The 27,348-nt window shown below is 39.1% G+C and overlaps 1 protein-coding gene across 4 annotated transcripts in view; it reads left to right on the forward strand.

Moving 5' to 3' along the window:
* slc6a8 (solute carrier family 6 member 8) overlaps nt 1-26,776 on the forward strand; it is a 58,240-nt gene extending 31,464 nt beyond the window's left edge. For all 4 annotated transcript variants that reach the window (XM_044350479.1, XM_044350481.1, XM_044350478.1 and 1 more), the window contains 11 exons: nt 2,304-2,571; nt 7,768-7,900; nt 10,912-11,046; nt 11,580-11,683; nt 12,255-12,379; nt 16,239-16,351; nt 18,093-18,230; nt 18,411-18,513; nt 19,336-19,436; nt 19,975-20,145; nt 20,833-26,776. In XM_044350479.1, the coding sequence (XP_044206414.1) occupies nt 2,304-2,571; nt 7,768-7,900; nt 10,912-11,046; nt 11,580-11,683; nt 12,255-12,379; nt 16,239-16,351; nt 18,093-18,230; nt 18,411-18,513; nt 19,336-19,436; nt 19,975-20,145; nt 20,833-20,967 (1,526 nt within the window). In that variant the 3' untranslated portion in view covers nt 20,968-26,776. The remainder of the gene's footprint in view (nt 1-2,303; nt 2,572-7,767; nt 7,901-10,911; nt 11,047-11,579; nt 11,684-12,254; nt 12,380-16,238; nt 16,352-18,092; nt 18,231-18,410; nt 18,514-19,335; nt 19,437-19,974; nt 20,146-20,832) is intronic.
* The last annotated feature ends 572 nt before the right edge of the window (nt 26,777-27,348 follow it).

Here is a 27,348-nt window from a genome sequence, read left to right on the forward strand (position 1 = left end):
TTTATTCTCAAGTTTGTGAGTAAAAGTGAAGAATTTTTACTTTTATCTTTCACTTAAGTCCAGTATTTGACTCTTAGTGGTTTGATAAATACAGACTCTGAAACTCACCTTCAAACAGTCAGGATAAAATATTTTCTTTACATCTTTAAAGAAAATTAAAGATGTAAATCAGGGTTCAATATTCAACAATATGTCAGATAAACATCAACAAAAATGCACTAAAAGTCTGATGTTTTGGTGCCAAAACGCTTTGCCGACATGTGTTTTGCACAAAAAAAAAACCCTTCACGTGGCAGGCGAGGTCGCGTTGCCGTGGCAACAGACATAAATCCATGCAGTAAGCAGTTTAGGTGAGTTTGAGTGGACACGTCAGTCTGCAAACACACATTCAGCTCTCCGCTGAGGTTTATCTGGAGGTGATAATCTGTGATCCTGCTGTACGTGCCTGCAGACACGGCTGGAAAACTACCACACGCGCACACACACACACACACACACACACACACACACACACAATGATAAATAAATCTCTTTTATGTCGCCTGATTCCTTTATATCATTGTTAGCTCAGCACACACAGTTTATCAGCTGTTTGATCTTTACAGGTGACCACATGACTCTAATTAATTGTATTTTTAGCTCCGTTTACTACACGGACCTTCCTTCAACCTTTTAAACCTCCGGCGGTGTTGACTGAGCTCCACCTTCCTTTACATTCATGCAACGCCAACAGTCAACACGCTGAGATATAGATATATAGATATATATTAATAGAGTCATACCAGCTGTGGAGCTGAACATGTGTAGATTGACCTGAGGGCGGCGCTATAGAGGAAAGGTCATGTAGTCATTAAGATCTAAAGGGTTCATCCTCTGGAGAGAAAGAATATTCACAGTAAATCAGGTCTGTAGTTATGTGAAAGCAGTGGGTCTGTGGGATTATGGGAAACGGCGTCCATTAAAGGCCCCTAAAAACAGAAATGCCGTGAATGCTATAGACAGTTAATGAAGTAAATTTGGAGTTTAATCTATTTTACTTTGTTTGGATGTTTTAATGAAATTTAAATTTTTATGTTGGTTTATATGTAGGTTATTTATTTGTTGTTTAGGACAGGAGGTCTGTATTTTCATGCTCATATGGATGAATAAACTGAACCTTTGAACTTTATCTAAACACATGGAGCGAACAACATGACACACTGTCATGTTGTCCTGAACTTTACTGAGTAAAGTTGTTTCAAGGCTGGATTATTAGTTATTAACTTACTACAGATGTCAGAGGGGATTTTAATGAGGTTTTTTTTTTCTTCTTGAAAAGAACCTGGAAGATTTGTTTTTACTTCAGCTCAATATTAAACTTGACTCAAAGAAAGACATTAAAGCACATCTGTGCTAAGCTGGCTGAGTTTAAAAGACATTTTTCTCTCTTTTTTTGGTTCTCTGTCCACATTCGTCACCAATAAAAACCACTGGTGGAAAATATCAAAGTACATTTACCCAAGTACTGTACTTAAGTACAATGTTGAGGTACTTGTACTTTACTTGAGTATTTCCATGTGATGCTACTTTCTACATTTCAGAGGGAAATATTGTACTTTCTACTCCACTACTACTCCCCTTTGGAGGGGCCCCGACCCCTAGGTTGGGAACCACTGGACTAAACTAGCTAACTGTATATAAAGTAGTGTAAACTAGCTCCACCTCCAGCAGCTACAACAGTAACATGCTGCTCTAACACTGATGCTTCACTATTAATAATCTAATTTTGATCGCTCATTTTAAAACCATCAAAAGCCTGAAACTTCCTGTTGATATCTTTCACAATTAAAGACGTCCAGCAGCTCAAAGAGCATAATCCCTCCTGTAGGCTTTTAATTTAAAACATCTGCAGGAAGTGTAGCGTCGACTGTAAATAATCAGTGAGTGAAAATATAACTTCTGTAAAACAGCAGAGTGCTGAGTAATGTCGACGTGTCAGTGCGGACGCGATCTCTGTCTCTGAAGTTCAAACTTTATTGTGGTTTAACAGTAACTGGACATGTGATGCTGACAGGTGGGACTCCTTCGCTTTACAGGAGTTCAGTTTAGTTCAGGGTCGGTCAGACTGGATGTCACTGCGGCTCATAAACGCAGTAATGCAGATTTACAGCTTCGACACTGTTCCATAAACAGGACCTCATGTACTCAACAGTTGTCTTTGTGATAATTATGTTTCATAATTGATGAGTTAATCAGCATCTGTCATTGGTCAGTTTGTTAAGAATGAGCTTCGTGTCTAAAACGATTCTCCTGCTGGTCTTCAGGTCTGGGTTACGCCTCCATGGTGATCGTGTTCTTCTGTAACACCTACTACATCATGGTGTTGGCGTGGGGCTTCTACTACCTAATCAAGTCCTTTAACTCCATCCTGCCCTGGTCCACCTGCGACAACGAGTGGAACACGCCCAACTGCATCGAGATCTTCCGTCACCCGGACTGCAACAACGCCAGCCTCGCCAACCTCACCATCAGCGGCAACATGACCTGCGCCGAACTGGCGGACGCCCGATCGCCCATCATCGAGTTCTGGGAGTGAGTTCTGTTTTTTTTTTTTTTGTTGGGTTTATGTTGACTTAAGTTTAGGTTTGATGAATGTTGTGGTTGTGTTGGACTGGTTAGCTCAGGTTTTGGTTTGTCATTAAACAACTAACACGTCGACTTTTACACAAGTTCAGCAGGAAAACCAACAAACAAAAGCACAGATTCACACAATAAACATAAAACCTGCACATGAAGGAACACAAAACAAACAAATAACAAAGTGCTACATATAAAACTGAAACATGAAACAAGATAAAAGCACTAAAACTTAATAGAGGTTCTGCCCCAGATAATGATGTCAGATCAGTTGATCATAGAGTCATAAATTCTTGTTGTGATTGGCCCAGAGACGCGACACACTGCACGTTAGACCTTGACCAATTAAAGTTCAGATAACAACTTGATTGTTAACAGCACTGACATCATCGTTCCTCTTTCTCTTCTCCATGTTTACAGTTAGAGAGCGCTCTGTGCTCCTATTGGTCAACCTCACCCTGCAAGTTAAAATACTCTGCAAGGGATGAAACCATTAACTGTTGTCTCCCATGCTCGTTGTAGTTCCTGAACGCCACACGATTATTTTAGTTCCTGAACATAAAGCCATAAATCCAGCAGCAATATCCACTATTTGCTATATGTAGCTGTATAGAGAGCTTCGGCTCATTGTTTAACTGTTCCTGAACGCCCCACGATAGTTTTAGTTCCTGAACGCCCCGCTGCTGTTGTGTCGCAGCTCTATCTGGCTGATATTAGATAATCTGCTCCCAGCATTAATTTTCTTGCTTGTGGAATATTCCCGAGAGTTCGTTGAGCGGGTTTGTTTATTATTTTCTGGTTTTAATGGATTCTGTTCTTGTTATTTGTCTGTCAGCGTTTTTTTTTTTTTCCCCCTGTTAGTCTGTTGATGGTGGTTTTAAAAAGCTGAACATGTGAGCTTTGTTGTTGTTAATGTCGGGTTGTTATTGTTGCAGATCATGTTTTATTGTAGCAGCAGCTTAACCTTCTCATGGTGTAAATCTCTTTATCCCTCTCTGAAATATGCTGGTGTGTGTTTTTTCAGCACAGCTAACTGACCTGCTGAGTTCTCCACAGCTACAAAACCCAAAACATCAACACAATCCACGTGGCAGCAATGAAGCATGATGGGAAAACTATTAACAGTCTTACACACTTATTAGTCAGTGTCAGATCATTATTAATTAGTTACATTTTAAGGCTAGAGTTTATATATTTTTATATCTGGAGCTTTTTAACTGAAGGAACTTTTCCATCTGGGATGTTTTTATAAACTTTACCTGCATTTGAACCACAGGAACCTTCATGGGTCATTTATTTTGACTCAGTCCACACAAACCAAATATGTGGATTCATCCGCTGCTGAAAGTAGTCCCCAACAAATACACACTTATTTCCTCCTGTTTATTTGTTAAAAAACTACCGGCTGTGTTTTCATTGTTGGTTTTATCTGCACATGAGGTTTGTTGACAATAAGAAAAAAAAAAAAGGAACAGCAGGTTTTTCCTTTCATTCTAGGTCATAAAATGTGTAATAGTTAGATGTTTTGTGGGTCTAATTCAAAGCAGTTACTATAGTTACACTGAAATAGCTTTCTAGATATCAGCTTTTACCATATTTATACAGTCTGGATGACTTCTGTGCCACTCATCACGGTTCCTGTTTCTTTATTTTTGTAATTTTTTTGATGCCTGACTGATCCCTGTTAGACATATTTCATTTCATTTATTTGTTTATAAGGACAACACACATTAATGAACATTTCTGTAAACGTATCAGTGTTTCAACTGCAGCTCTTTGGCCAGATGTTCTGAATCTAATGACGTGACGGTTAAAAATTACAAACCACAGAAAATAAGACGCCATAAAGCCTGAAACAATATCCACTATTCACCATATTCAGCTTCATAGTGAGTTTCAGCTCATTGTTTATCTGTCCGGCTGCAACTTTACTGTTCTGGTTCACTCTCAGCGTCTCATAGCGTCGTTTTCAGAGAAAAAGCTGCTGTTCAAACAGACACAGTTAGCTGTAGACTAGCTGGTGAACATAGTGGAGCGTTTAGCAGCTAAAGAGCCAGATATTTCCCTCAGGAGTTGGTAGAGAACAAAAACAGAGCTAAAAGAGAGTGAATATTGGAGATGATGTGTGAGTGTTGTGTTCACTGCTTGTTTCTGCTGGAAACTAGTGGACAAAACATCAGATAATGCAGGTTTAAGGTTGAATCGTTGTATTAGACAACAAAGTGTGTCGATTCCTTGTGAACTAACTGTTAAAACGTACTCTAAAGGTTGGTACATAGTTTGGGATTGACACACAGCTCGTCAGATTACAAGTAAAGACTTGACTCTTGACTCAGTTTGTTGTGAATCATGAGGTGATTCACTGACATCCTGATCTAATTTTGAGTTGTTTATGTAGACAGAGTGTGTTTGAATAGCATGATGTTGTGGTTTAGATTTTTCCTGCAGATAAATCACTTACAGTGTGTTTTTGTAGGTTAATTAACATAAACAGTTAAGTCTCATTCAAGTGTCTTTTGTTATGAATCACAGGAATCTTTTCTCAGTATTGAGGCCTGAAAATTCTTAGAACATGCGTGAGAACGTTCGTGTGAAGAGAAGGTGCCCTAGTACATTTACTCAAGTACTGTACTTAAGTATAATGTTGAGGTACTTGTACTTTACTTGAGTATTTCCATGTGATGCTACTTTCTACATTTCAGAGGGAAATATTGTACTTTCTACTCCACTACATTTATTTGACAGCTTTAGTTACTTTTCAGATGAAGATTTGACACAATGGATAATATAACAAGCTTTTAAAATACAACACATTGTTAAAGATGAAACCAGTGGTTTCCAACCTTTTTGTCTTTTGACGTCTTACAAAAAGCAGTGTGTAGTCGGGGTCACATTTCACATGTCTATGAGTTGTTAACAGCTCCACCAAATAGTGATTTTTCCCTCTAAACTTCTCACATGCTTTCATTTCAATAAATGTTCAAATGATCCAAAATGATCAAAAAATCAAAGATTAGAGAAAAAGTCCAAAAACTCAAAACAGATTTGTGTATCAGAACTTTGTTTTTTCTTCTTTCCTCTCCCATTAATCATCTCACCACCCCTCAGATTTATCTGCTGACCCTTTGGAGGGGCCCGACCCCTAGGTTGGGAACCACTGGACTAAACTAGCTAACTGTATATAAAGTAGTGTAAACTAGCTCCACCTCCAGCAGCTACAACAGTAACATGCTGCTCTAACACTGATGCTTCACTATTAATAATCTAATGATGTCATATATAATAATATATCAGTCAGAGGGACCAAACCACTACTTTTACTGCAATACTTTAACTACATCAAGCTCATAATACTTATGTACTTTTATTTAAATAGGATTTTTCATGCAGGACTTTAACTTGTAATGGAGTATTTTTACATTGCTGTACTGGTTCTTTTACTTCAGAAAACTTCTTCCACTACTGGTTGTAAGAAACAACTATATAAGATCATACCACATTATTAATAAAGTAATAATAAATAACTGACATATTGTTTTATATACTCTGGTTTAAGGTGAAGGGAATTATACATTTGAGTTCAACCAGCAGCCGCCGTTTGAAGCTGTAGTTCCTCTAACAGCCACTAGAGCGCTCAGTGGTTAATTTTACTTCTTCTGTACAATACTGAGGCTTAAAGAGGGCTGTACGTCTATATTTGGGGACACGTTTGTCTTGACTGACATGTTTCTAAGCCAATCACAGTCAGCAGTAATAGCTCTGAACAGGATGTCCTTACAGGCTGTGTTGTCATGGCAGGCTATTAAACCAACAAGCAGTTAACGAGGTGAAAGGGCTCATTAGGCGACAGAGCTCATTAGTATTTCAATTTAGAGTCAGGTCAGCGGCGCTCGACCTCTGAGGGGTCCGAGGGAGGAGAAGAAGCAGGAATGGACGTTCACTAAACTCCTCCTCTAAACAGTGATTGTCCGATCATAGCTTAGCAACCGTTACTAGGCACGGCAGGTCTGTCAATCTTTGAGGGAAAGATGAATTGTGAGAAATCTCCTGTTTAGCAATTACGTCATCATCTTTCAGTGTTGGTATTCGTTTCTTTCAGCGTCTGAGTTGAGGAGGAATTTCCTGAAAGAACTCATCTTTCATAGATGATTTACAAAGAAGTTGTTATATTTTCCATGAAACTAAAGATATAAAACCATTTCTGTTTATTGGTTCTTACTGGTGCGTGTTTTCTGTCTGTGTTAGCCTTGAACAACCGTAATGCAAATTAAGAATTTTTCTCTGTTTGTCTCAGAGACGCTTTATATTAAAACCAGTTCAGATCAATCATTCGCAACAAGTCATGTAGCTAATCTATGGCTAACAGCTACGTTACTGTCTGTGAACAGATTAAACGTGACCGGTGTTTTGTTTGCTAACGTTAGCTAACTTAACTCACAACATTAGCTTAATGTGAATGAAAAAGAACAAGACGTAACTCACCGGACGCACCCTGGACGCTGTGTTTGTTTATTTTATTGGAGTTTGTTTTTGAGCTACAATCGTAAAGTGAATGTTGTTCTTCAAAAAGTTGGATGAGCTGTTTCCTGATTGGCTGAAGAGAAATAACTACGTCCTTCAAATGTCTGCGTTTCAAACTGTTAAATGTTAGAAATATATAAATAATAATAACATTAATAATAACTTTATTTCTATAATACAAAAATACATTTTCTGATATGCAATTCTATTCATAAAATGCAACACAAAGTGCTCAACATCCAGAAAAACAAAGAATCATAACATTTCACAATAAACACAAAACTGAATTAAAAGATGAAGTTAAATTAAAAAAAGACAGGATAAGAACAGATAATATAACAGGAAAGATAAAGATAATTTGGAAAGATCCACAGACCTGGAAGACAAGAAACAAGATATAACACTGATATGTAAAACCAGATACGAGGCTATCTGTTTCCAGTCTTTATGCTAAGCTAAGCTAACCACGTCTTGAACTCCAGCTCCGTACTTAACGCGCAGACATGACGTTGATCCATCTGAACATCTCACTCTCAGAAAGAAACAATAAGAGGATTTCCTAAAGTGTTAAAACTATTCCTTTAAGCTGTTCTTGTATTGATATAAATGTCCTTTTCTCTTTCTGTGCAGGAACAAAGTGCTGAACATCTCGTCCGGTCTGGATCAACCCGGAGAGATGAACTGGGAGCTCATGTTGTGTCTGGTGACCGTCTGGGTTCTGGTTTACTTCTGCGTCTGGAAGGGAGTCAAATCCGCCGGAAAGGTAACACACACAAACATACAGAATACACACTTTATATTTGGTGACTATTTGGATTATTATAAATGTTTCTACAGTCTCAGGCAGCCACTGGTCACATGAACATCTGTTAGCACGGGTCCAGTCCTCTGTATTACTGGTGATTAATTAATAATCCAGGCACAACACCTAGTAGAATATACAGTACAACTGAAAATACAGTGTCTTCCTACCTTCAAAGCAGTCTGACGGTGTCCCAATTCATTACAAGGAACCTAATGATCAAAACTAATCAATTTCTTCAATTTAGACAGGCTGCCTTCAAATATTGGTTGGGTGTGAAAGGGTTAATTAAACTAAATCTTAACCCAAAACTAAATTGTGACCTTGTTGGGACCAGATGGGAGGTGAGTCCTGTGTCCCCACAATCCTGTTAATACAAGAACATGAACATGTTTTATATTTATCAATAGATTAAACTTAGACTCTTTTTGGTCATTGTGTTCATTTTCAAAATAAAAGCTCAGTCACCAAAATGATCTAGGTATAATTTTTTAAAAAGATATGATGTCACCCTGCCTTCAAATCAGTGACAGATTAAAAGTGTCGTAAGTCCAGGAAAATAGTACATCACCTCCTAAATGAGGCTCAGTTTTAATTAAAAAAAACAGTCTTAACCCTAAATTAAACTAAAATTACATTTATTTCCTTGCGGGGACCTGATGGGAGGAGAGTCCCCGCAGTGTCAGAGTGTAAACAGGTCTGTGACACTGTGGCAGAATCAGTGTCCACATGTTAGAAACCCTGCAGCCAGCGTAGTACTGTGTGTCAGCCTGTGAAGTGAGCTGACAGCTGGACTCATTACGGGCAATTACATAACACCGCTGAAGGTCAGAGGTCACCTGACAGCTGATTGATCAGCTTCCACACAGCTGCAGGAAGTCGATAAAAAAGAAAACTCAAATCAAATCAAGCTGTGCAGTTTTTGGAAGGTGTGTGTGTATTTTTTTTCTCTCTTTTGATAGAGGAAGGCTAGCAGTTTCCCTTTACTTCCAGTGTTTGTGCTAAGCTAGTTTAAACATATCCTGGAGCTCTTTAGTAGCACGATGCTCAGACGTGAAACTGATCCAATCTGACTCTGGAGAGGACGGAGAACAGGAAGAGTTCATAAAACGATGGGACTGTTACTTTAAAACTACAATCCTCAGTGTGTGTGTGTGTGTGTGTGTGTGTGTGTGTGTTTCACTGGCTTGTGACGATGACACTCGTACACACTGCTGTCACATGGCAGGCCAAGCGTTGCCATGACTGCAGGAAGGAGGGGTGATGTGGGTGCGGGGGGGGGGGGGGGGGGGGGCTGTGAGGTGGCAGAATGTGATTGGCCGTCTGGCGGGAGGGCAGCTTGACTGCAGTGGGACGTGACTGAGAGACACTGAGAGAGAAATACTCATATCTACACGTGTACTGTATGTGTACACTGTACTGTTACAGGATGAAAAACCTCGTAACTCAACATCATTTGCATGTGGTTCAATTCACAGTGAAATTTTATTCAAATGTCATTTTTAACCAGAGAAAGTTCTTTGTACATGTATGAGAATGGATGTGTGAAGGGGAGAATTACTCAAGTACTGTACTTAAATACAGTTTATGAGGTACTTGTACTTTTACAGTCACTGATACTTGTGTATTTTACTTAAGTAGCACTTTTCATGCAGGACTTTTATTATCTTTATTGGTACTTTTACTGAAGTAAAGTATCTGAGTACTTCCTCCTCCGCTGGGGCTCAGACTTTACTGTAACACGGTTGTATTTAGTTAAAACTAATACAGTCTAATACAAGTTCAGTCCTGTTTAGGTGAGATGTTGATTCAGCTTTTATACAGTGAATTTAAAGGTGTTGAAATGTAATATTTTGTCCATTATTATTACTCTTGGAGCCGTTTACTAAACATGTCACCCAGTGCAGCGCTGTGGCTCACTGACATTATGTTTTTAATAGGTGTGTGTGTGTGTGTGTGTGTGTGTGTGTGTGTGTGTGTGTGTGTGTGTGTGTGTGTGTGTGTGTGTTTCTGGTCTCAGTCCAAGTCAAACAGTTCACACGCCTCTTCAATACCAACAGAAACCGTTTCTTGTTGTTGATCAGCAGCAGGAGTCTGAAAGCTGAACGTCATGTCACAGCAGGGCGAGCGAGGCAGAGACACAAGACAGAAAGAGAGAGAGAGAGAGAGAGAGAGCTGCTCACACATCACTGTCAGCTGAAAACCTCCTAACCTACATGTCATTAGGCTGATGTCATTAATCAGAATTAAATACTTATCTGATGTTTAAAAACACAATTTATAGATGGTTAATTAAAGTCGTATTTAGATGTAAATAACATCAGACCAACAATTCCTGTTTTAGTTCCTGAACGCACCACACTTATTTTAGTTCCTGAATGCAACACAGTCATTTTAGTTCCTGAACAGATAATGAATGACAACATAGTAAAACACATTAATAAACACTTATAATGTCCTTATATCTGCTTATAACTACATTGTGTTGTGTTATAAACATTTATTAACTGAGTATAAATGATATATAAGAGGACTTAAAGTTTACATTATGAATAATTTGAGGGAAGTTTTGATTGCACCAGATAAATTAATTGTATAGTTTTATGCTTCATACTGACCTCAAAGACCTTAGTGTGTGTGTGTGTGTGTGTGTGTGTGTGTGTGTGTGTGTGTGTTAACCTGAGGTTGTGATGGATTCTGGGAGGAAAATGTCCTCCGCTGTGATTTGACTGAAACTCGCCTCCACCTGGCGCCAGAAGCTCTCCATGGTGCTGAAACTGAAACTGTGTGACCTCAGTGTGTGTGTGTGTGTGTGTGTGTGTGTGTGTGTGTGTGCGTGTGTGTGTGTTGACAGACTCAGCAGGTCAGCTCCTTTTACTTTATTTCATCAGATCAGGTTCACGTTTGTTTTCGTTACCTGATTCTCACAGATGAAACGTGTGTGTGTGTGTGTGTGTGTGTGTGTGTTTCAGATCGTGTACTTCACGGCGACCTTCCCCTACGTTGTTCTCATCATCCTGCTGGTCAGAGGAGTCACGCTTCCTGGAGCCTACGACGGCATCATGTACTACATCAAACCTAATTGGTCCAAGCTGCAGGAGGCTCAGGTAGAGGTCAAACCGTCGGAGCTTTGGTGCCCTGTTAGACTGTTGGAACGCCAACCGGACTTCGTTTAAACATTAACCCTCGTTAAACAAAAGCATGTGATTGGTGGAGCCAGAAACACTCGACACTATCTGCACTTTATTGTCTTTTTTACTTTTCTGCTTTTATTGTATTATATAAGTAATATATTATAAATTCAGCCTTGAACCTTGAACCTTGTCAAGTAGGTTTGCACATAGAAGGAATTCGCTCTGTTGTTTTGGTGCATAACAGTCAAAATCTACAAAGTGAGAGAAAACACAAGTATCACAAGTCAAGTAATCATAAATAATATAAAGTAGAATAGAACTAAAGTATAAATTTACAATAAAAAGACGTAATGAATACATTCTGACCAGGAATGTGCAAACGTTCACAGTATAAATCAGGAATTTAAGTCGCACGCAGATTAGAGATTCAGCAGCGAAACGTCCTGGACGCTGAACTGAGCAGTGAACGCATCAGAGCTGTGACCTTTGACCTGTGACCCCTGCAGGTTTGGATAGACGCCGGTACGCAGATCTTCTTCTCGTACGCCATCGGACTCGGAGCTCTGACCGCTCTGGGGAGCTACAACCGCTTCAACAACGACTGCTACAAGTACGACACACACACACACACACACACACACACACACACACACACACACACACACACACACACACACACACACACACACACACTTCAGAGGACGTCACATTGACTTTAAATTACTTCAACCTTAATGATTTCATTATGTGGACCCACAATGTGACTGTAAATAGATTTATGTCCCCACAACATGAGGAAAACCTGCTACACACACACACACACACACACACACACACACACACACACACACACACACACACACACACACACACACGCTCTAATTATATATATATTTATATATATTTATATATTAGTGCTGTAACCGGTTAATTGATTAGTTGTTTGGTCTGTAAAATGTCAGAAAATAAGATAAATAAGACTAATTGTTGCTCTAATATTCCAACTTGATCCTGCAAGAATGTAGGAATCCTGTAAGTGAATCATGTGTTCATAGAAATGAACAGGATATTATGGGATGTCAGGCGTAATACAGGGAGGATATTTACTCCTGAAGTTCTTTGAGAAAGTCATAATGAAGCGAGAGAAGCAGCTGATGGTTCCTCTCTCTCCTCTCCTGCAGAGACGCCTTCGTCTTGGCTCTGATCAACAGTGGAACCAGTTTCTTCGCTGGTTTCGTGGTGTTTTCTATTCTGGGCTTCATGGCCGCCGAGCAGGGAGTCGACATCTCGCAGGTCGCTGAGTCAGGTAAAAAAAAAAACAACACACACAAGCTGTTTGTCCCGCTGTGATATTATAGTATGTTTATAGTTTATCACTGTTCACATGTTTACTGGAGGAAAACAAACCACACAGACGTTTGACTGAAGCTTTATGATGTTCGTTTTTTAATATTTTTCACTTGTTTGATTCAAATGACTTTTTATCTTATTAAAAACAATAACTAATAATAATAAAACACACTAAGAATCAGTATTCAGTAGTAATCTGATTATTCTGATGTTACACTAACGAACTTTAGCTAAAAACTGTTTCAAATGTTTTGTTTCTTGTATGAAACGACGTGCAGATGACGTTTAACAGATACACAAGTTATTAAGAGTAGATTAGATTATAATAAGCTGTAGTTTGAGTCAATAACCCAACAGTAACATTGAGTTAACATTAATATAACATTTATACATTCTTAGGTCCGATTTGACCTTTTTTTACATTTGATAGCAGTAAAAACATCTGGAACATCTTCCTGTCAGCTGGAAACAAAGTGACCAACATGTCATATTTTTGTGTGTTTTGGGTTAAATTTGATGCGTATTTATTCAAAAATCAGCATTCAGAGATGTGGCTGCATTCTTCATATTCACTAAACATTCAATGAAATCACAGCTGTGAGTGTTTTATTCTCTATAAACAAACCAAAAGAAAACTCTCTGAAAGCTTCATTAAGGATCAATCAGCTGTTTATTAACGACTGATGAGGTTTTTATGAATGAACAGTAGTAGAAGTTTGGTTTAGACAGTGGAGGAAGTGAATAAATATTGTACTTTCTACTCCACTACATTTATTTGACAGCTTTAGTTACTTTTCAGATGCAGATTTGACACAATGGATAATATAACAAGCTTTTAAAATACAACACATTGTTAAAGATGAAACCAGTGGTTTCCAACCTTTTTGTCTTTTGACGTCTTACAAAAAGCAGTGTGTAGTCGGGGTCACATTTCACATGTCTATGAGTTGTTAACAGCTCCACCAAATAGTGATTTTTCCCTCTAAACTTCTCACATGCTTTCATTTCAATAAATGTTCAAATGATCCAATATTTCAGCAAAAATCAAAGATTAGAGAAAAAGTCCAAAAGCTGAAAACAGATTTGTGTATCAGAACTTTGTTTTTTCTTCTTTCCTCTCCCATTAATCATCTCACCACCCCTCAGATTTATCTGCTGACCCTTTGGAGGGGCCCGACCCCTAGGTTGGGAACCACTGGACTAAACTAGCTAACTGTATATAAAGTAGTGTAAACTAGCTCCACCTCCAGCAGCTACAACAGTAACATGCTGCTCTAACACTGATGCTTCACTATTAATAATCTAATGATGTCATATATAATAATATATCAGTCAGAGGGACCAAACCACTACTTTTACTGCAATACTTTAACTACATCAAGCTCATAATACTTATGTACTTTTACTGCAATACTTTAACTACATCAAGCTCATAATACTTATGTACTTTTACTGCATTTAAGGATCTGAATACTTCTACCACTGCTGGTTATAGAGACTACTTATGAGTGGATACTGTTAAAACTCAGCATCATGAGCAGCATGTCAGGATTAAAAAGGTTATAAACCAGTTTAGTCCTGAAGCAGGACTTCAGGAGCAGCCAGGATGTCTGTGCATGAAGATGTGAGGCTCTGACTCACAGCGGAGGAATGATTCAGCGATATATAACCAGCAGCGAAACCATAAAGTGCTTCAGTGTGATCGGTAACATCTTAAAACTGACTAATGCAGCTTTACAACCTCTAAACCAATCAGAATCATCAGTGACAGGTCTGAACTCCTCGTCCGTAAATGTCAAACCAGTCGGATGTTTTCATGTGAAGACTGAATGAACCCAGAGCACTCTGCGTGTGTGTGTGTGTGTGTGTGTGTGTGTGTGTGTGTGTGTGTGTGTGTCAGCCAACTGTATGTGTATTAATAACTCTGAAGCACATGACGTGACATCACAAACACACACGGTTATATTTAGTCTCTCCTCAGAAGGCTGTGAAGCACGCTGCGGCACTGCGGCCGCCTCGCAGCAGATTCAGGTTTCTCTGATAGATTCGTCTCTGGGGGTTTTTTTGACTCCTCCTCCTCCGCGTTTCATTCATGGACGCAGACGGAGACAGACGCTCTTCATCGTGACGGATGATTGTGATATTATTGTTTTGACTGAAATAAGACGGCTCGTACATCAATCACAACGCCAGACTGAAGCTTGTAGGAATAATGTGCTCAGAAAAAAATAGCATCAGTGTATCTTTGATTGATGATGTACATAACGGAGATTAAATGTGTGTGTGTGTGTGTGTGTGTGAGAGAGAGACGGAGAGAAATAACTTTTTTTGTCTTAATCTCGCTGTGAAAATAATAAAAACAAATCCAATTTACTGTGAATCCTGTCTGATGCGTTTACAATGGTTTAAAGTATTAGCATCACTGTGTGTGTGTGTGTGTGTGTGTGTGTGTGTGTGTGTGTGTGTGTGTGCGTGCAGTATTAACCGCAGGGATTATTTAACCGGGGCCTTTCACCTCATGACATGTGACTCATCTTTATTTCATGAGGCTCGGCGCTGTAACAATGAGGCGACAGAAACAGAAACACGGCGGCGTGTGGGCGTGTGCAGTGTGTGTGTGTGTGTGTTTTTTTTTAAAGTCTAAAATGTGCGTAATGCACCTTTAATCTGCAGCTGCTGACGTTTAAACCGACACGTCGCTTCTGCATTCGCAGTAAATTTAATTTTCATTTAAAGGCTGCGATGATGATGATGGTGATGATGATGATGATGCAGAGCTGAGAACAGCTGATTGGATGATGAACCTGTCAATCAAGACAAACGTGCGTCCAGACGAGACTAAAGGCTTAAAGGCTCAGTCCGTCTGTTTTTGACTGTTTAAGTTACAGATATAAAGAACATCTTTCAAACGTCACTGAGTTCATTTATTGTCTTTCTTATTTAATCTTTGCTGTGATACTAAAAAATAAATCACTGCAGAGTTTCATGTTGTTCCAAACTGTAGCAGAAAGAGCTGAGAGTCACTAACAGGAACCAGGAGACACATTAACTGATTAATTTTACCTCCTCAGGCCACATTAAATCAAAATATATATAAAACTAAACCTACATCCTTCTCTTCAGTCAAACTGTCTGTTTATTTATTCTATTTATTGATTTATTAAATGTTTATTTTAAAGAGAAGCATGAAATACGCAGACATAGAAAAGCAACTTATACATAGAAATAATATAATAAACAGAATATGTTCTGTAGTTGTTGTGATGATGACAAACTGTTTGTATGTCTACAGATGAGAGAATTATTCTGTTTAGCAAGTTTTTTAACATTTATCAGTGATGTAAATGTGCTGATTTCCTGTCTGGTGTTGTAAATGTTTCTGCCTGCGATCAGGCTGTTAAACAGTAAATAATATGGGAAATGAGCATTTCATGTATGAATATAGTGGTTTGTCTTTGCTGAAATGTGATTTTGAATGAATCTAAAGTGTCTTGGATTGAATTTTGACTCATTTATAAACATATATGGTCGTGTAGTTTGTCGTTTTACACCTTGAAGGTTCCTTTATTCCTCTATTCTGATCCGACCTTCAGCCTCTGCTGTGACTTTCAGGAGTTTATAAGCAGACGTTGCTTCATTTAAAGGAATCAGAGGCTCATTAAAGCTTTAATGGAGCAAATCTCTCAAAACTCCTTCTGGAAAAGTTAAACATTCAGAGCTGAAATTGTCGAGGAAAATATTAGAATCTATTTTCTTGTAGCATCCAGAGCTAATCTGTGTGTGTGTGTGTGTGTGTGTGTGTGTGTGTGTTTCAGGTCCAGGTCTGGCCTTCATCGCGTATCCGAAGGCGGTCAGTCTGATGCCGGTGGCTCCGCTCTGGGCGGCGCTCTTCTTCTTCATGCTGCTGCTGCTGGGACTGGACAGTCAGGTGACCGATACACGCACACGCATCACACACACACACACACACACACACAACAGCAGGAACGTTTAACCGCCGAGATACGAGATTAAACATCACAGTCGCTGTTAGTATGTTGTTGTGTTTTGTCATCATCATCATCATCATCATCATCATCATCATGCGGCGACACAGTTGAGACCAGAAGCTGCTAAACATACGTTGACAAGATCTGCAGTGAACCAGCGGTGGAAGAATCACTGAAACAATATAGAAACACTTAAAATATACTTAAAATACCAAAAGTAAAAGCGCTCGTTATGCAGAATAATGATTATTATTCCTATTTGATTATTTGATCACTTTAATGTTGCAGCTTGTAAAGATGAGATTCATTTTAATGACTTTATAAACTGCTGGTTAGTGTGTGAATCTATAATAATCTATAATAATTTATCTGTTGATCTGTTATTAATCTCAATCTGTGAAGTAACTAAAGTTATCAAATAAATATAATACAGTAAAAAGTCAAATATTTCCCTCTGAAATGTAGTAAAATAGACGTTTAAAGTAGCAGAAACTGGAAACACTTGAGTAAAGTACAAGTGCAGCACTTTAGTGAAGAGTATTTTACTTTGCTGAATATCGACAGTGTGAAAAGAATTAAAAACGGTGACCGATGGGATCGACAGGCTTCATGCTAGAAGCTCTCGAACTGACAGATTCCCTCTCAAGATGCACGTTCGAATGATTTAAGAACGTTTTGTGACGTTCAGCAGTTTTCTCGTACTTTCTCTCAAAGAAGATTTACGAGCTCAGAGCTGTCGGACGTGTCATGAATAGATCATCTCTGCCTTTTCCTTCACAGCCGAGAAACTGTAATATGTGTATATATATATATATATATATATATATATATATATATATATATAAGCAAAGCTGTGCAAAATTTATATTCTGTTTACCATATTTTCATCATCATGGCTGCCAATTTATTTAAAAGCTTTGTAGAATTTATGTTTCTTCTACATGTCAGTAGATGTTGGAAACTTCTCTCAGCTCCGACAGCAGCTGCCTCAGTGTGTCTGCAGCTCTCTGTGTGTCCAGTATCATGTTGTGTTGCAGCTGACAGTGTAATATTACGTACTGTAGGCTGTAATATTCTCTCCTCTGATATATCTCTGTGACGGTCACATTACCGCCGACCGTCACCGAGCAGCGCTTTGCTTTAGAAAGATGTTTTTTTTCCTTCTTTATTTCTGTCACAGTGCAGCGACGCTCTGATGATGATTAATAAATTAAATGTCTTAAATTTGTTCTGTGTTTTGTCTTCTGATGTCTGGAGGCAGGGTTTGAAGCTGCGCTGTGTGGTTTTTTTTTTTTTTACTCTTTGGGAACTTTTTTGTGAATGAAAGTCGCCCACGTGGAGCCTTATATGGCTGTTTTCATGGGCGTGGATCATGCACTTCCTCATGAACAGGCGGCGATTTACAACAAGTTCAGGCAGTTAAGAGAGTTTGTTGTAGGATTTTCTGGATGCAAAAACAAAATCTAAGAGAAAAATAAGAAAACATTCATTCACGAGGCCCATTGAAAGCAGCAGAAACTGTCTTTGCTCTCAGCTACGTTCACTGACGATGATTATTATGTAAATTTGACAAAAAACTGAAACATAAACAGCTTGTACAAAAACGACGACAGATAATCCATCATGTTCACTCATATCCTTGTTGTTTATCTGGTTTTCTCTCTCTCTGTCTCTCTTCAGTTCGTCGGAGTGGAAGGTTTTATTACTGGAATTCTGGATCTGTTTCCTGGAAAAAACTACCATCGTTACAAGAGGGAGATCGCCGTGGCGATATGCTGTTTACTGTGCTTCATTATTGATCTCTCCATGGTGACGCAGGTCAGTTACAGACTTCTGAGATGATTTCCATCACTTCAAAAAGTGGCGTCTTTATTACTAACTGGCAGCCAAAAAAAGAGCGAATAAACAAACCGAACTGTTAACTGAAGGTAGAAAAAGGTCAGTTAGTCTCATCAACACTTTATCTTCTTATACGCTGATCTGTTTCTCTCTCTGCAGGGAGGGATGTATGTCTTCCAATTGTTTGACTACTATTCGGCCAGTGGAATGACTCTGTTGTGGCAAGCATTCTGGGAATGCATAGTAGTTGCCTGGGTCTACGGTACGCAACACACACACACACACACACACACACACACACACACACACACACACACAGTGTAGTATTTCAGAGCACAGTTAAGGCATGTCAGTGAAGTATCTGAGCCCAGAATAGATACATGAATAGTGGTGTTACGTGACGTGACTGTGAAGTAAGTCGTGATTTAGAGTGTTTAAATATATTTATTTCATAGTACAAAATGTTATTGTATGTGAGGGTAAAGTGTGTTATTTATCATAGTGCAGTATGTCACAGCAAAATGTGCTACATACCATAGTTTATACTATAGTATGACATGAGTTTGTCATAGTAAAGTGAGTCATAGCAAAGTAAACCATTATATAGTTGTCATTGAAAAATGGGCCACATGTTAAACTTTACTATGACATAGTGTTCTCTCATAAGATATATGTATATCTCAGTAACATAGTATAGTATAACACAGTATAATATGTCATAGTAAACATATTATAGTAGGCAAAATGTGCTACATACTGTAGTATATATTGTAATATGACATAAGTTTGTCATAGTAAAGTGAGTCATAGAAAAGTAAACCAGTGTAAACTTTACTATGACACACTGTTCTCTCATAAGATATATGTATATCTCAGTAAAGTATAACACAGTATAATATGTCATAGTAAACATATTATAGTAGGTAAAGTGTATCATAGTATTATATAGTCAAGAATGTCATAATAAAGTATTACATAGTATATCAGTCACAGGGAAATAAACCAGTTAATGATGTCATGTTGTAGGTTTCTACTGTGTAGTAACGGTTTCCTCGTTGGTTGATGATGTCATAATCTACTGCAGGTGCTGACCGCTTCATGGACGATGTAGCTCGTATGATTGGCTACCGGCCCTTCCCCTGGATGAAGTGGTGCTGGTCCTTTATAACTCCGTGTGTCTGCATAGTAAGACTGAACAACACCGACACACACACACACACACACACACACACACTTGTACATTAACATCACAAATACTAGTTACTGAGTTACAGTTAGTAAAATATACTTGACAAGAAATTCAGAAAAATTGCAACATCATCATTTCTGCATTTTTAATATTCTTGAAACTCGACACAAAATCGACCAACAGACACAAAACTGAATAAAAACAACAGACGGATCCTGGATTTACTGCTGAAACAGCAGATTTACTGACATTCTTGATACGTGGTTCAAAGGTCAGAGATCAAAACTATTCCCAGATGTAATTCCTCATTCACACTTCATACAGAGAAAGTCAATAACTTAATGCAACTTACTACCGATAACATCCCATAACCAGGACCTGATTTATTTAATTAATATTAATAATAATAGAACACATTTAATAACAATTTGCAGAAAAATGTACTTCAAACGGTTCATTTTCAGTAAATTTGTCCTGTTTTATGACCATTTAATACCTTCTTCCTCCTCCTCTTCCTCCTCTTCCTCTCTGCAGGGCATCTTTCTGTTCCACCTGGTGAACTACAAGCCGCTGACCTACAACAACATGTACGTGTATCCGTGGTGGGGCGAGGTGATTGGCTGGTGCCTGGCTCTGTCCTCCATGCTCTGCATCCCCGTCAGCGTCCTCTACAAACTCTTCAGAGCCAAGGGAACCTTCAGAGAGGTCAGCGGACACCGACACCGACACCAGACAAACACACCGACGACACTCTGACGCTCCCTTTGTTTATCTCTGTGGATAAATGCATTTAACGTCAGGATTTTAGTCGTCAGTTGGTTCTTTTTTGTAGTATGTAGTTATTATAAAGACAGAAAAACTGGATTTGTCAGGAAAGAAGGTGCAACATTTATAACTGGCGTCCATATTGTAACTCTGTGTATATTTATTTACATTGGAGGGAAAATACTGTGGAACCTTTTCCCATAAAGAAACTAATGATTAAGCTTTAACCAAACCCAAAACTATTTAAAGCCTAAAATCTAATCCTGACCATCTGTTATAGTAAAGTATAATATGTCATACTGTACTATATCCTACATAACTATGAAAAGTATGCCGCAGTAGTACATTGTGACATATTTAACTTTGGCTCTCCAGCTAGCTGCGCTAACCGCTAATCCTTTTTATCTATTAAAATTATTTTAGGTTTGTAAAGTGCAATAAAAAAAAAGATATTTGACATTAGCGGTAAACCACAGAGCTGCTTTTTCACCGCAGTAATAAAAGATCTCAGCTCTAATGAGACCTCACGCTGATTTGGCTCCTCTTTAACCAATCAGAGCGTCTGAACCGGTTTCCTGTCTGCATGTGCACTGATGTTTCCTGCTTGTGTGTGTGTGTGTGTTGCAGCGCTGGGCCCACCTGACCACTCCGGTGTGGGGGGTCCATCACCTGGAGTACATGGCCCCCGACATCAAGTCCCTGACCTCGCTGTCTCCAGGCACGGACGACAACAAGGTCATCATCTTCGAGAGCGTCATGTGAGCCGGGCTCCTCCAATCGCAGCACTCCATCTCCATCCATCCGTCCGTCCGTCCATCCGTCCGTCCTCCACCTACAACAAGATGGCCGACACCTCATCTCCCCCAGTGCACACAACCTTCAGATTTACCTCCACTCAGTACCAGGCCTCGGAAAGGACTCCTTTAAGAGGATCGATCCCGTCGGTCTCCCTCGATCGATGGATCATCGGGTCTGTTGGGATCGATTTTAATTGATCGCTCCTCCGAACGTCACCAGGCAGACCAAAGAGGATCTCTAATACCTGTAAAAGGATGGAATAAGGGAATGAGGGAGCTCCTCCAGGAGGGTGGTTTTAATTACGGCAACAACAACAACAACAAATCCATCTTTCTCCAGATTAAGACAAACTATTGTGATTAAAACCAGCAGCTCACTGGGTTCTTTAAGCGTAAAGGGCTTCGATTTCAACGGTTGTCATGAGGATAATGTAAATATTGACTATTTAAATGACATTTAACAAAAAAAAAAAAACCCCATAAAATACAGGATGTGGGTAATCCCAAAATTTAATGCAAAAATAACCAAAACCCTGGAGGGGCTGAAGAGGAACGGAGTCTCACTGTGTTCAAAAAAAAAAGCTGCTGAACGTCTCCCGTCAAGCGGATGTTGGGGTATCGATGCAATCTTGTTTTGGGTGTTGGGCGGGTGGATTCAACATGCAGACACACACACATTTACATACCTGATAGACGGCCATTACACACACACACACACAGCCTGTCATTACTCATCATCATACTAACATTAAACAACATCATGAGCTCAAGAGTCGAAACTAGTTTGTGTCAAATTGAAACTTTTCCAAAATTTTGTGACACTTCATGGAGCTGTGTGGGTGTAATGGCTGTTTATTAAGACAGAGTTCTAGACAGACAGACTGACTGAACCCCCAGAAAAATCACCAGAGGTCGTTTGCGACGTATCAGGACTCGGGGAACGATCGAGAAGGGTTCAAATCCTGGAGGTTTGGTTGCTCTGACACACTAAAAATACAAAACACTTTGTGGCTTTTTATTACCACACAAACTATAATAATTTGGCAACAGGACTGAAGTGTGAAAGCAGGTTCGATCGCTCGTGAGTTCCTGATACGACGCAACCGAGAGGTCCATGAACGCATCACGCTGCCAGGAAGCCAAAAAACTTGAGCTCAGCGAGTCCTGAACGCATCGTCAGACTGTTCGGGTTTAACGAGTCTTATATGTCTTTACGCCTGTTTGTCAGCACTTTACGTGACACTTTGATTGTCGAAGCCTCTTATTGATCTAAATTCTAAAAAACCTGATGTTTCGATTGTTTCGACATATCGGCGCCGCTCTCTTTCCTTTCAGTCCCGAAGCTATAATACTGTGAATCACCAGCTCCTGCTATCGATCCCAGAACCGTCCTGAGCAGCGTGCGGTTTCCTGTCTGACCTCTGACCTCTGACCTCTGACCTGTTATCGACAGTCACACCGAGGCTTGATTCACTCAGGCGACAATAGATCTGATTTTTGGAAGGAAGGGTCCAGTGTGAATTCAATTGTTCCCTAAATGTGTTTTCTTTCATATTAAATGTTTCAACAGCTGAATGTTTTAAAAAAAAATCACTTTTTCCAAACCTCCGAGTCCAAACAGCATCAAAAAACCACTTCTAACAGAGTCGGTGAAGGTGATTCATCGCCGAGGAGGAGCTTGTTGTTTCCGAAGCTTTCAAACTCTCGAGCCTCTTGGAATCTGCTGAGGAAGGCCACAAGGGATGGGTGAAAGCTTTGGAAACAAAAGGCGAAGTTCAGGAACAACTTATTCAAGCTGCTGTTTCTCTCAAGAATGAACCTCGCAGCTCGAGTCCGGTTTCCTAGGAAAAGTAAGAAGGGCAACAAAACAGTCTCGACTCAAAAGGGTCCGTTCACTGAGCTCTCTACAATATCACACCAGGGACTTAATTACTTCACTTACTATATCGGTTATGGAACAAACATTCTCTCCTTCCAGCTTCTTGATTTTTTTTATGTGATCGTAAACTGAATATCTTTATATTTTGGAAAGTTGGTCGACCAAAACGAACAGGCTTTTGGTAATTATGATTTGTCACTATTATACCCCTACAAACAGGTTAATTCGGCCATTTTCACATTTAAAAGTAAGTTAAATCCTTAAGTTAAGACTGTTTTATCAACAGAAAAAACACATATTTTAAACTGTACCTGATGTTGCAGCCGTCAGCAGATGAAGCTCAGAGTTACAGCCTGTGAAAAGAGACAGAAACTAATTAGAAGTTAATTAGACACAGTTCAGCTTCAGACAGCTGCAACTAAGACAAAAAACAGTCCAAATATAAACACTGAGACTGAAATCACACTGGATCTGACCTTTAACCCCTTCATATTTTTCGTATCTGACCTCCTCCTGTCCGAGGTGTTGTAGGGGGGGGGAGGGTTCAGGCCTGTGTCCGAATCGGGTCAAAGGTCGGGCTTCGTTCAATGCGTCCCCGGGTCGACTGAAGTGCCAAACGGAGCGATTCTCGCCCTGCTAGGGCTGATCCCAGACCAGGGCTCCAGGCTGCCAATATCAACCTGTTCACTCTTCTCTTCTCTCTCTGCCTCGTCTCATCGGTCTCGTTAACGCTGCGGTCCTCCCGCCAAACATCACGCCACCTCCTCCTCAACAGCTCCACATGACGACGGTACCAACATCTGACCTGTAAAGTTGCCATTTTTTTACATTTGTGCCACAATTTTTTTTTCCTCACTAGACACTGAATTGGACAGTAACACTGTGGCTGGTTTCCAGGACAAGCATTAAGCCTTGTTACATATAAATAAAGGATGTTTTTCACTGAATATTGCCATAAAAGTTTCTTTTACTGTCAGATTTAATCAATAATTTGGCAATTAGTCCAATTCTTCCTCAATTAGATTTGATAATAAGTCTGACAGGTGTCCATCAGTTCCATAAATTGCAGCTTTTCTGTCTAAGAACATCCAGAAAACATCACAATTTGCTCGTGTTCACTAAAGATTAACCTGAAATGTGACCTCAGATCCAAACAAGGCTGCCATCTTTGTTAATACTTGTGTGTGTGTTCTGGTCTAGTTCCTGGAGCCCCGTAGTTCATAGAGAACGAGTCTTGCCTGCAGGCAGATCAGCTGATGGAGAGCTGGAGGACTCAGCGTGATGCCAAGCGTTGCCTTACGTCGTTGTCTTAACTTTAGAGTCCGTACGGTTGACTAGCCAAACCCAGAGCCCTACAGGACGTCCTGTGTACGGCTCTGGTCTATAATCCCACCAATCAGCAGTCTGCGGGGGGCGTGTCTACAACTCTGTCTCCTAGCAACCACTCACCATCCACCTATCATTGAGGGGGGGGGAAACATCATGATTAGAATGTAAAATATACTAAAAACTACATACATTTGCACATTGTTGTAAAATAATGTTGCTAGCACTTTTAAAGGAATCGTGTTAGAAATCGTGTTTTGTTTTACATATTGTAAAATAATTCAGAGATTTATTTTGTGGAGGCTTTTATTTTGCTTATACATACAGTATAAAATATATATATTGAATATCTTTGGGTGTTATCTATATTTGATGCAGTATGTAATTGTGATGATGATGATTTGTGGCTGATTGTTCACGTTTAGCCGGCGAACACGAGCAACGCGGCGCCGGCTGCGACCAACTCGAGCTTCAGGCTACCTCACTTCTCATTCAAACTTTAAAAAAAAAACAAAAAAAAAAAACAACCTTCTTTCAGCTTTTTATGCAAAACATTTTTGGGCGGCGGCGGCGGCGTCCGCGTCTCAGCCGGCTGCTAGCGGGCGAGGACCGAGGGAGGGAAAAATCCCTCGTTGTCTTGTCTTACGTCGCAGCTTTCAAGGTTCTCCAACACTAATGGAAATGTAATAAACTAGAAATCTGCGGCGTCGGGTAAACATCTTACGCTGCAGATTTAAACAGAAATGAAAACTGTAAAACTGATTTTTTTTTTTTGACAAGAAAAGTGTCACATTTTTGTGGCTTTAAATCTAAAATGAACACGCGTTGGTGCTGCGAGGCCTTCAGGCAGCGTCTGACCGGCTAACGTGAACAAGCAGCGAGGGGCGGAGCTTTTCTTTCTGAGGGTTTGCTGCGATGCAGTGATGTTAAGGCTGTTGAGGCTTCGTGTGGCTCCGAACACACTACGAAAGGGAATCTCTTTTTTTTTTTTTTTTTTTTCTTTTCTTTACTTTTTTGATTTCTAATTTTCAAAGTGCTCAAGTGTTTTAAGAGTTTTAGCTTTAGATGATTTTAGCCTGATAGCTTTTTTTTTTTTTCTCTGTGTGTTTTAATGAATATCAGTGTTTTTCTCTCAGACCCCCCACGGCTCACATTCTCACTTTATTATTATTATTTCCTCAAAGAAGGAAAAGTTTATCTGCTCTTCTCATTAAATAGAATATTTTTTTCACATACTTTATATTTTGGCAGAGAAATAAATTAAGTTTTAAAACTGAAGATGAAAAAAGTCAAATAAAGACTAAATAACTGCTGATTGTTTCTGATGAAGGTTGTTCTGTCTGAGGCTCAACTGATGCAGAAAAAGGGAGAATACACCACAAACTGCTGTCTGAATATGCAGCAGTACAGCTACTGTCCACCTGAACAGTCTGTAGCTGCAACACAAACACCTACAAGATGCAGCAGAAACATAAAAAAAATCTGTTTTTTTTATGACTACATATCCCAGCAGTCAGTGCAAGCCTCCAGACACCAACCACAGGCAGAAACCGGAGAATATATTGGTGATAAATCAATTTACATGAGCTGTTACACAATATGGTCGACACAGGAGCCACTTCCTGTCGGCTAGTTAGCCAATTAGCCAATCAGCTCAGTCGGCTTCTCGCTCTCTTTGAAGACGGTTCACACGATCTTTTTAAACAAAAGTTTTAAAAATTAAACAAAAATTTGAACACAGCCGAGAAATATTAGAAGAAAAACAATTTAACAGACACGAGTGTGAACCAACACTGATGACGTACAGAGATTATTAATTATACTGATTATTAAAACTAGTAAGATTAGAGATCAAAAGGTGCCACTGAGAAGTGTTATTTCACTAATAAAACTAACCTGAGGCAGTATTTTGTAGAAACCTTAACTACGATCAAAACGGACATTTTAAATGTAGAATCTTTATTTTTAAAAATCGACATGTATCATTTAATGTTTTAATGTTTTAACATCTCGTCTCTGGACTGGAGCCTGGGTGGGTCAGAAGGTGAGAAAAAAAAAGTACAAATCTGCAGCCATTCAAGACACAAGAAAATATGAAAAAAAAAACAACTTGAAAAAATGAAATGTACATTACCAAAATCTGATGTTGTTTTGTGTCATTTTGTCTGTGTGCTCTTCTGCCAAAAAAACTTGTTGTGACAGTATCTTTGGTCCAAAACTGTAAACCACTCTGCAGGTGCTGTAAAACGTGACTCACTGCTGTAAAACTGTCATCATGCCTGTACAGATACAGAGATGTGCTGTATACTAATAATTAAGGTGATTATTAAGGTTTTTTTTTTTTTTTTTAAAGGAGTTTGAATGTTTTTCCTTCCTCACTCTGACTAGAGACAGACTGATAAGGGATTTTCAATATAAATAATAAATTAAAATTTGTGATAATGAATACATCCTGCCCTCTTTGCAGCTCTACGGAGCTTTTTAAGTCTCTTTTATTTCCTAGTTTTGCTTTTTACACAAAAAGTAAACACACTACTCCTGTCGTATGATCAGCTGGACAAAAACAAAACAAAAAACAAACAAACAATCAATACAGCTTTAATTTTTAAACAAAAAAAACAACTTTTATGTAACATACAAAATATTTCAGAAGTAAAGTTGAATATTTTGAGATAAAGTTGTAATATTTAAAGGAGCAGTGTGTAGGGTTTAGTGGCATCTAGTGGTGAGGCTGCAGATTGCAACCAACTGAATAAGCCCCTCCCCTTCCAAGCACAGTGTCCATTCTGGGCTACTGTAGAAACATGGCGGTGCAACATGGCGGGCTCCCTCTGTAGATATAAAGGGCTCATTCTAAGGTAACGAAAAACACCATGATTCTTGTGATTATACACTAATTAAAACATAATTATGAATATTATATTCCATTTTCTGCCGAGTCCGTTCCGCTAGACGCCACTAAAGTCAACACACTGCACCTTTAAAGAAAAGCCATAATATTTCAAGGACGAATTCTAATATTTTATGTTATTTAAGTGCTAATATTTTGAGGATAAAGTTGGAATATGCAAAAAAAAAAAAAAATCACATTATTTCAAGAGAAAGGTGTAATATTCAAAATATTAGTTTTCTTTACTCTGT

Source organism: Thunnus albacares, chromosome 5 (assembly GCF_914725855.1).
Source record: "Thunnus albacares chromosome 5, fThuAlb1.1, whole genome shotgun sequence".
Taxonomy (NCBI): Eukaryota; Metazoa; Chordata; class Actinopteri; order Scombriformes; family Scombridae; genus Thunnus; species Thunnus albacares.